Genomic DNA, 10,302 nt, shown 5'->3' on the forward strand with positions numbered 1-10,302 from the left:
CAGATTCGAAAAATAAACAAATTACATGAAAACCTAAAGCGGTAGCCAGGTATTCTGGTCAAATATTATTTCAGAAAGGTGACTAATTATCAAAGTGCATATTGATTTGGTCCTGCTTCAGAGTGTATGCTACTTTAACAAGTAAGCAGTAAATCAGCAATATGTACTCATGTATTTCATTTAGGCATCAGCTTAATGTCCATTGTTGTTATGGTTCCTCTTTTGGTTCTAAAGCATATTCAGTGACAGTAATGATAAACAAATATTTACCTCAACAAAAGAACCTACATTAGCTGTACGTCATAACACATTTCACAGTCATCCAATGGCTTTAAAAGTCACACACACACACACACACACACACACACACACACACACACACACACACACACACACACACACACACACACACACACACACACACACACACACACACACACACACACACACACACACACACACACACACACACACACACACACACACACACACACACACACACACACACACACACACACACACACACACACACATCTATTTTCACACTGCAATGTCAGCAGGTCAATTGATTACTGTATACGCACATTAACACAAACATTTTTTTGAGAAGTACTTTGGGGTGAAATAAACGTCTGTTCACTTGCCAGTCGGTGTCTGGCTGTTCATCTGAGCCCTCGTTGCGGAAAATGTGCCACATCACACAACTGTGATTTTAGACAGAGATGTGTTAAGTTTGACTGTGTGTACAGAGTGTGAGTCCCTCTTCATCTAAACCAAGTCAGTGAGGCTCAATCCATTAACCGTTCAACAAACCATTCAATCTACAAGAACCAGTTCAGAGCGCTAAGTGATCTGAAAATCAAAAAGCTGTAAAAATCTTAAATAAACAGACAGAGATATTTCTGTAAGACAATCAATACTTTGTACTGTAAAGCTGCATACATTTAAAAAAAACTTTCAGTTGGTTGAGCCATCTTGCTGTGCTTAGCAGACCTTTGTGGAATACAAACATTTTGACTGTTTGGTTTTGTTAATATGTGAATACAATAAGTGTATTCTTTATGTTTGTGGTCTCACATTTCATGTGTTTTGAGAAATGTGGGTGGGTCGAATCAGACATGCTGCCATGTGTTTTCATAACTCCTGTGTGAGTCCACTGTGGTTTGATATCCCTGTATAAAAAAACATGGACACATTTTACATAGCTGTATGTTTAAAGGGACTGCATCAAAGTATGGCTGTAAAATGCTTCTTCATTCTAGTCTAAATATCTGTATGTGGTAGATGAATCTATTTATTCTACATTTACTTTCAAGAGTATCTTATACCCTGTAAAATGATTCTTATTGTATGTATTAAAAACATGACAGTACACATCTGGGGGAATAAGCCACACAGTGTATTTCAAAGTTGTATCAGTTTACACCCTGAATGTGATAGTGACAAATTTTGGAGCGTTTGTATAAATCAATCCACCCCGTGCTCTATTTTACATCTATGGGTATTTAAACTTCAGGGGTGGAAGGCAATAATGGCCTTATGTTTTGTCCGGAATCACACCTGATGTAAGTATTTCTGCTGAGTGTGAGTGAGTGTGTGTGTGTGTGTGTGTGTGTGTGTGTGTGTGTGTGTGTGTGTGTGTGTGTGTGTGTGTGTGTGTGTCCTATCGGGAGCGAGCTGAGAAGGAGCGCATGTACTCAGTGAGCCAGGGGTTGAATTCTGGTTGGACCAACTTTCTGGCCTTGTCCAGATCGGCAGACTTGGCTCTCCGGCGCTCGGTCTTCTGGGTCTGGATCTGGTGCTCCACCTCCCGCCTGGTCTTTGCACGAAGAGCCGACTCATGGATCTACCGGGAAAATAAACATTATAATAAACTGTCAGTGTTGTGCTCAGTCACAACACAGCTTGTCACGTGTAGATCCACAGAACGACAGAATAATTACCTGAGTAGTCGAAGCTGCAGGGCCAACATTGTGTGTCTTCTTGCTTGCCATGTTTGAATTCTTCTCTCCTGAAGCGTACAGAGCGAACGGATGTCTGCTCTGCTTACCGTCGTCCCCGGGCTGCCGTGCGGGTGCAGGTCTGACCCGCTGGGAGCGCCATGTTTGCTTTGAGGATTTGGAGGGTTTACTTTGCTGTAGTCGGGATCCTCCAGTGTCTCTCGCTACAAATTAGATAAGACATACAGGTTAAAATAGCAGCGCCAAAATCCCTGATAATACTGGTACATTCAAATGTGCATACAGTAAGTTCCTTGGAGAAAGATTATCAAGAAACTAAGCAATGCAGAGATAAAGTTGCTGTCAACATTTATGAATACATTTGTAGTGAGGCTGTCCTGTACAATGTGATGTACTTTGTACTTTATGGTACTTGGTTCACAATGTGATATGATCATTATTAGCAATGTCCTTTTTCACAACATTTTGTGACATTTCTATATAATAAGGGAGCAGTTTAGTCAAACATCCATGACATTTCATAAGTTTGTGATGAATTTCATGAATGTGGTTATGTTTATTTTTATCAGCTGTATCAATTTGCCTTGATGTCGGTTTTATTTGTTAATGTGCATGAGTCTGAACTTGAAGTGTTCTTAGCTAGGGCTAAGTATCGTTTGAATTTCGATGATACTAGTACTGATAAAAATACCTGAGTTTTATCGCTAGTTTTATATTGATCAATGCAAGTACATTTGTAATTATATTAATTTACTTTATTGGCGATCCATCAACTTGTAACCTCACCCTATATAATTTTATGTAAATACCAGTCAAAAATGTTATCACATCAAAAATACCAGAGTTTCAGTATAGATACTATAATGACTTTTTACTTGGAGGTATATAACTAGGGCTGAAACTATTTTTTTTAGTAACAACTCAAAGATATTCATTTTACATTACATGTCATTTAGCTGACGCTTTTATCCAAAGCGACTTACAATTGCTTTATATGTCAGAGGCTGCACGTCTCGGGAGCAACTAGGGATTAATTGTCTTGCTCAGGGACACATTGGCTGATGTATCGCAGTGACCTACCCAGTCCTATGGATGTATTATATTAACACCCAGTCCTAATCACTATGAAGCCAGGAACCTTTTAGCTTAAAATGAGCTTAAGCTTTAGTCATTTTGCTATACTCTTCGCTATACTATGTTTTAGCTTTTCATCTCCACTGGGGGAAGCCATCGTTTCTGTCATCATCCTCCTGCCCATCACATCCATTTTTTTTCTCCTTTCTTTTAATGTTGATCATGATTCTGACTCCATCTCAGTACTTATGCATATTTGAAAGACACTGAGGAATGTGCACACTAACTATGCTTTCAACTTTGAATTACCTCTGTCTTGTTCCCTGTGAGTCTGCTCTTCTCTCTCCTCCTCTAGTACTCCTGTCTCTTTGGCACCTTCAACCTGTGCGCCTGAGGAGTGAATGTCATCATATGGTACAGTAGAGTAACAAGCATACATCCCGATATGTTTTACAGTCATTAAAACGTATGTATAGCTCATTTTTACCATGGACTGCAGACTGTCGAGCAGACACATCCTCTTCTTGGAGGGGAAGCCTGGGTACCGACCGCATGGCTCTGCCCTGCTGCTGCTGCTGCTGCTCCTGCTGTCTGTCCACCCTCGCCCCCTCACACTCCTCCAGCTCCGGCTCCATCCTGTCTCTGCTGGTCTCGGACCCTACCTGGTTCTTGCTGGGAGGAGGGGGGCTTCTTTCTCCAGACTCTGAATCACTGTCGGGGCCACTCCAGAACCAGGGGTTGTGTGTTTGCTCCAGCAGCCTGCGGGTCAGCCTGTACTTCAGCATCTCCTCATAACACTTCGTGTAGGTTTCCCATTTGGGGTCTTTGAATTTCTTCATGTACTCCGAGCGGATCCTCTTGATCGCCATGTTGAACTGAAATCAAAAGAGGGCAAGCTGAAAAACACTAAAAAGCTAGCGTTGTTACACACGAATCATAGGCTAATGAGATATGTAATATACATCGGAGAAAAAAATACTGTTATAGGCCTAAACAAAGCCCTCGCACGTAGTAAGTTAGCTAGCTAGCTAGCTACGAGGTTTTCAACACACGTAAGTCTTAACTTCTTTGAGGTTTTGGTATCACCGCCAGACATTTAAACCATAACGTGGAGACAGTTAAAGCCAATGGCAGAGAAGCTAGAGGCTTCCCCCGGCTAAAGAACCCGCCTACTTCCTCCTCATCCCGGGGAGAGTTCACTCAGTTCGCCTTGCTGGGCTGAGGGTGGACATTAAAGTCTAGTTTTGAGAAACTTACAAACTGGGACGTTCGTTCTGTAAATTCAATCGGCGTTTTACTATTAAAAAAAAAAAAAATTGGCTGAATGAATTTTGAATTCGGCCGCTAAAAGCAGACGTTTCTTGAACGTGATGACGTAGGTGACATCTCGTCATCTGATTGACTCCAGGCACGACTGTTGAATATTCCAAATTAAAGGTTAGCCGTAATCACTGTATGAAAGCACTTCAAGTTTTATAACCTGTTGTGCTACAAATCACCAGAACCCGATTTCCTTATTGCTGAAATACGATATTTTTGGATTCAAAGGCTTTAAAATAAGCGTGTATTAAATCGTCGTCTAGGACATGAGCCTATAACACCGTATTAGTGTCAATATCTGGCTACTGGTTAAACATTTGCCCGTTGCTCCATATTGTCTCCTGTTATTTATAGATGTCTGTTGATCATATGGTAACATGGAGCACCGATAATCGCCTGTCAGCGCTCGCAGAAAATAGCCTAAACGTGAAATCTCACTGACAATCCATCGACTCTCATCTATAACAGTGCAAGGCTTGACAGCAGAAATTCAGGGCTGAAGAGTCTAAATATATGTAGGCCTACAGTAAATATACTTACGCTGGTGTCGGATTTCACGGAAGCAGTGCAGAACAGATGGCCTTCACGGTGCTGCTAATCACAGGCTGCGTCTCTTAGCTCCGCCCGCTTGAGGACGTTTTTAAAAAGCCAAACACACCCGCAACAGGTGGCCCGGGTCGAGATGCCAGGAATGCGGTCGGGGCGGTAATGAACGATTGGCTAATGATTACTGTCACATGGTAGGCTAAAAGAGGATGAAAATACAATTAGTTTTATTGTATTTAGACTATTTGCACAGATTCAACACGATTTTATTGAGCAATTGTTGCTTGTTAAATTAGGCTACGTATGGCCCCAAAAAGTAGGCTACCTTACCCAGCTGAATATTTATGTGGGCCTATGCACACAAGTTTGTCTTATATAGGCCTACCTGTAGCCTACATGTAGTCAAGAGGTTAAGAAATGAAAATCTGGGTGTAAGGCTATGATAGGTCAATGGGGTGATGTATCCTAAATGTTGTGGGCCCAGGGTGTTGGGCGCCTGCCGCAACCAGCACACACCATTGTGCTTTTAGCACAGACCCACACCCACCCCCATATAACCTGATGAGCTTCCATGCATATAAGGTAGGGCTGCGGACATAGCCCACTGTAGGCTACACGGGGTCTGGTTTTGCCTAAAGATGGTCTGGGGGCCGGGGCTGCGCATATGGACGGGGCAGGCAGGCAGCTCAACGGGATTCAGAGCCGGGTGTCGGGTGTCCCATGCTACTGATCTGCTCAGTCTAAGCGGAGCTGCTGCTGCTGCCCAGGCACATTCCTGGAAAGTCAAACTCCCAGTGTCGGAGCTTTCAGGCGTCGTCTTTCACTACCTCTGTCACCAAGCAGCCCCCAGCAGCAGTGGCTGATGGGACAGAGAGAGACATCCTGTCTCCCTCTCTCACCCATCCAACTATGATCCAGGGAGCCGTGCCAACAGCCGAACTTCCCCTGGCACCTGATCAGCTGATTGGTTTATTATAGGCCTATTGTGTGTCATAATCATATAGGTAGGCCTATGCTTAATTGCTGAGTCAATTAAGTCTCTTCCGGGCTTGATTTGGTTAATTCTCCCCCAATAACTTGTTGGGATTACTTAATATTGCATTTTAAGATGATGTTTATATGGTTGGCATATTAATTTTCGTGTTATACCATTATGCTTGAAATCGTCCATATTCTAGTATTTCTTTTGTAATTTTCCCCAAAACTACCTTTTCTAATAGAAAAACAAGGCCAGGGTCAAATATACCAAATAATGGACTTTAATAAATTATCAATATGTATATACACTTACATTCACATGTGTTGGGCAACATGTTGTTCTTATTTTTTTTATTAAAGGTTTTTTGGGTGGATGCATGGTTCAGTGGTGGATTCACAGCCTTTCTCCGTGCAACACAGACAACAAACTACAAAATATGCACATTTTAAAATTATTAAAAAAAAAATGCATATGTCAACAGCGCAGACAGTCCATTGACAGCAGAGTGTTGCAGTGCCGCAGATGCTGATTCTCCTTGTTGCTTGATCTCCAGATAGCTGGTGGTGTAACTGATGGAGAAGCTGGAGATAAAGATGGAGAATTTAGAAGCACTTCCTGTGGACAATGCTGGGGCCTGCCTCGTCGTACTCCTGCTTGGAGATCCACATCTGCTGGAAGGTAGACAGGGAAGCCAGGATAGAGCCACCGATCCAGACGGAGTACTTCCTCTCGGGAGGGGCAATGATCTGGGGGAGAGAGAGGGAGACAAAAAGGATCAGTATAAGTGCCAATACTTCATCATTTGTTCAGTAGATCCCTGTGGGTAATTATAAATGTATGGTAAAATATTTAAGTTTGGGGATATGTTGTGATTTTGTTGTTGTCATAATGTATACCTTGATCTTCATGGTGCTGGGGGCCAGAGCAGTGATCTCCTTCTGCATACGGTCAGCAATACCAGGGTACATGGTGGTACCACCGGAGAGCACATTGTTGGCGTACAGATCCTTACGGATGTCAATGTCGCACTTCATGATGCTGTTGTAGGCGGTCTCATGAATACCAGCAGACTCCATACCTGGTCAGGTGAGAGAGACAAGTGTTAAGAGGAGGGGGTGGGGTACCTAGTTTTGCACAATATCTGTAGTGCTGTTCGTAATGAGAGAAAATGAATGATTATCTGACGTACCAATGAAGGAAGGCTGGAAGAGGGTCTCGGGGCAACGGAACCTCTCGTTTCCGATGGTGATGACCTGACCGTCGGGAAGCTCGTAGCTCTTCTCCAGGGAGGAGGAGGAGGCAGCGGTAGCCATCTCATTCTCGAAGTCCAGAGCCACATAGCAAAGCTTCTCCTTGATGTCGCGCACGATCTCACGCTCAGCTGTGGGGGGACAAGTTGATGAGATTTTGTCCAGAGTGACACATCGCGGAGACAGACACCATGCGCGTAATGACAGACTAATTAAGTGGGCTGAACAACGAAAGTTACAGAAATGTCTGAAGCTGAAAATAATTGTTTGCTTTTCTTGAACAAACAGCTACATTACATTTATCTGTGTCTGTTAATACATTTTAATAATTTAAAATAGTATGCCTAATTTTTCTTTTTTTGTTGTTGTTGCTGGTCAGATTAAGTTGTTATGTACAGCAAACAACAAGTTCAAAAACTGGTAAAATAAAATATGAACTTGTGATAATCATCTAGATTCTACTTTATGTCTCTAGCTTCCTAAAAGCCGGAGTAATGGTCTGCGTCTTTCTTTCAGATGATTTGTTATTGGAGTAGGCCAAGTTCCTCACCGGTGGTCACGAAGGAGTAGCCACGCTCAGTCAGGATCTTCATCAGGTAGTCGGTCAGATCGCGACCAGCCAGGTCCAGACGCATGATAGCGTGGGGCAGGGCGTAACCCTCATAGACTGGGACGTTGTGGGTCACACCATCACCAGCATCCAGCACAATACCTGGAGAGAGGCAATGCGAGAGATTAGTAAAGTCCGGGCGACAAAAAGTCCTCAAACATTCCAGTTTCGTGCGTAAATTATGGCAAATGTGGGCGATTGAAGGATGATGTACAAGTACACAGTGATTGTATATTTCATAAGGACAAAAAAACAAACAGAAACAGTCCCAGAGTAGCTTGTCGACTGTGCGTAAAAGTTGTGCTCAAAATGGACACAATGGGGAATTGGCGCATTAATGGTTTAGTTAATATTATGTGTTGCAATTTTTATATAATTCTATCAGTTATATTTATCAATTACATTATATTTTGAAAAACAATGCGTCTGTCTCTTTGTATTATGTATGTTCAGGAAGCTGCGTCTGTGTGATGAGTAGCCGCTGTTGGTTGTTGTCAGTCTTACCGGTGGTACGGCCGGAAGCGTACAGGGACAGGACAGCCTGGATGGCCACATACATGGCGGGGACGTTGAAGGTCTCAAACATGATCTGGGTCATCTTCTCTCTGTTGGCCTTGGGGTTCAGGGGGGCTTCAGTGAGCAGGGTGGGGTGCTCCTCGGGGGCAACTCTCAGCTCGTTGTAGAAGGTGTGGTGCCAGATCTTCTCCATGTCGTCCCAGTTAGTGATGATACCGTGCTCGATGGGGTACTTCAGAGTCAGGATACCCCTCTTGCTCTGGGCCTCGTCGCCGACGTAGGAATCCTTCTGACCCATACCGACCATGACACCCTAAAGGGGGAGGAGAGGGCAAGATAATGGAATGGTTACGTCAAATAATCCAAACAGAGGCATGACCTTCTGGCTTGATTAAAGTATTTACTGTGTGATGCAAAAGGCATGTTGACCATTGCGTAAATGTGCCAAATAACGGCGTGGGTCACAGAGACAGACAGAGAGCAATTGTGTGACAGTTCATCTGTGACTAATTTAGTCTCAAAGAATCATAGGCCACATTGCTGGTGGCAAAAGGAGTCACATTTACATGGCGCATTTAGCTCAGATACATAATGCCACGCTGTTATATTCGCCTAATATTTTATAACTGCAAAAACAACTACATTTTAACACTAAAATAATAAAATCTCAGTTAAATGTTATTCACTCCAGTAGGATTTTTCTGCCAAAATAGTGTACGATTGTACAACTTTTTTTGTAAAAATTACTGTAAGGTGAAATGTATTTCTCTGTACAATATTTGTGATTTTTTTTTCTCAGCAGCAGTTAGTATGTCCTGTTGTTGTGTGGAGATTTTCTCTGCTGTTTACCTGGTGACGGGGGCGGCCAACGATGGAGGGGAAGACGGCCCTGGGGGCATCGTCTCCGGCGAAGCCAGCCTTTACAAGACCGGAGCCGTTGTCGCACACAAGGGCGGTAGTTTCCTCGTCGTCACACATGTTGGCTTCTGTAAGAGAGGAGGGGAAGAAAAAGAGCTCAGCCCACTAAATCAAATCCACATGGCGATAAAAACTGAGTGACAGAAAGGACTCCCTTACTAAAACTTTGTTTCACCCTTTTCTTTCCTGCAAGCTCACTCCAGGTGTCTTAATTGTAAAGACTAAGAAAATTACTGGAAAATAGTTGTAACATTTATTAGAGCATGATCATTATCAGGCATATGCCTTGCGCTAAACGTTCCCATGGCACACTGACACCAGGCCATTACGCATGGCGTATACGCCTGTACAAACCTATACAATCACATCAAAACTGAACAAAATGGAACTACACTCCTGTTTTCCTTCAGATATGAATCTGAATCGCATGAATCTCGACTGAGGATATGTCCTCTAGGCCTATATTATTCTAAATTTTCCTTAAGCTAAAGCAAAGACCTAAGGTGTGCTAAAATTCAGGTAAATCTACAAAGCATTCTCTGAGAAGGGTGATGATTAACCCTTCTCAGGTAAAATATATTCATACTTTTTAATTGTTTTGAAGGTTTGCTCTTGCTGCATCAGCACATTTTCAGGATTCAGTGTTACACCTATTAAGATGCTGAAGTCAGTCAATCTACTTTATCTATCTATCAATCAATGTATCTATCCATAATTTCCAGATCCTGAAAGTTCAGATAAGAGCTTCTCCTGTCCAGCACTGTATTTCTATGATTTCCTCTCAGCCTACTGTTTACAACTATTGACGAATCTTTTCCTTCTCCTTCAGCACCAGGCCTCTCCTACAGTCTATCCTATCCTCCAGTGGAGTTGTGCCTCCAGTGGTATCTGGTCCTAGGCGTCCTGTCCCTGGAAGTCCTCCCTAAGTTCCTCTCCGGTAGTTCTGCTCCAGTGCTGTTCTAGGCCTAGTCTGGTGTCCCAACCTGGATGTGTTGCTTCAGAGTCCCAGCAGGGTCTTACCTTAGGGGGGGTGTCTGCGGCTTTGAGAGAAAGACCCAACCAATGCTGTTGCTGAACCAGCTACAATCCTCTCTACTGCCCGTCCACCTTATATACCCAACCTCCACC

The 10,302-nt window shown here is 43.1% G+C and overlaps 2 protein-coding genes across 5 annotated transcripts; both read right to left on the bottom strand.

The window, feature by feature from the left end:
• Positions 1–491: 491 nt before the first annotated feature.
• ccsapb (centriole, cilia and spindle-associated protein b) lies at positions 492–5,235 on the bottom strand. 4 transcript variants are annotated; one of them, XM_028579299.1, is made up of 5 exons: positions 4,896–5,235; positions 3,523–3,910; positions 3,345–3,425; positions 1,944–2,164; positions 492–1,846 (listed from the first exon to the last, which is right to left on the bottom strand). In XM_028579299.1, exons 2-5 carry the CDS (start codon positions 3,902–3,904, stop codon positions 1,664–1,666), a joined length of 867 nt encoding a protein of 288 aa, XP_028435100.1. In that variant the 5' UTR covers positions 3,905–3,910; positions 4,896–5,235; the 3' UTR covers positions 492–1,663. The 4 variants fall into 4 exon arrangements, with proteins under 4 accessions (XP_028435100.1, XP_028435115.1, XP_028435109.1 ...); XM_028579314.1 differs by lacking the exon at positions 4,896–5,235 and adding an exon at positions 4,798–4,844; XM_028579308.1 differs by lacking the exon at positions 4,896–5,235 and adding an exon at positions 4,293–4,791.
• Positions 5,236–6,203: 968 nt separating this feature from the next.
• Positions 6,204–10,302, bottom strand: acta1b (actin alpha 1, skeletal muscle b). Its single transcript, XM_028567609.1, has 7 exons — positions 10,195–10,302; positions 9,106–9,242; positions 8,245–8,569; positions 7,681–7,842; positions 7,070–7,261; positions 6,777–6,958; positions 6,204–6,626 (listed from the first exon to the last, which is right to left on the bottom strand). The coding sequence occupies exons 2-7, from the start codon at positions 9,232–9,234 to the stop codon at positions 6,483–6,485; spliced, it is 1,134 nt and encodes a 377-aa protein (XP_028423410.1). The 5' UTR covers positions 9,235–9,242; positions 10,195–10,302; the 3' UTR covers positions 6,204–6,482.

The sequence above is a fragment of the Perca flavescens genome, chromosome 1, assembly GCF_004354835.1.
Source record: "Perca flavescens isolate YP-PL-M2 chromosome 1, PFLA_1.0, whole genome shotgun sequence".
NCBI classification, from domain to species: Eukaryota; Metazoa; Chordata; class Actinopteri; order Perciformes; family Percidae; genus Perca; species Perca flavescens.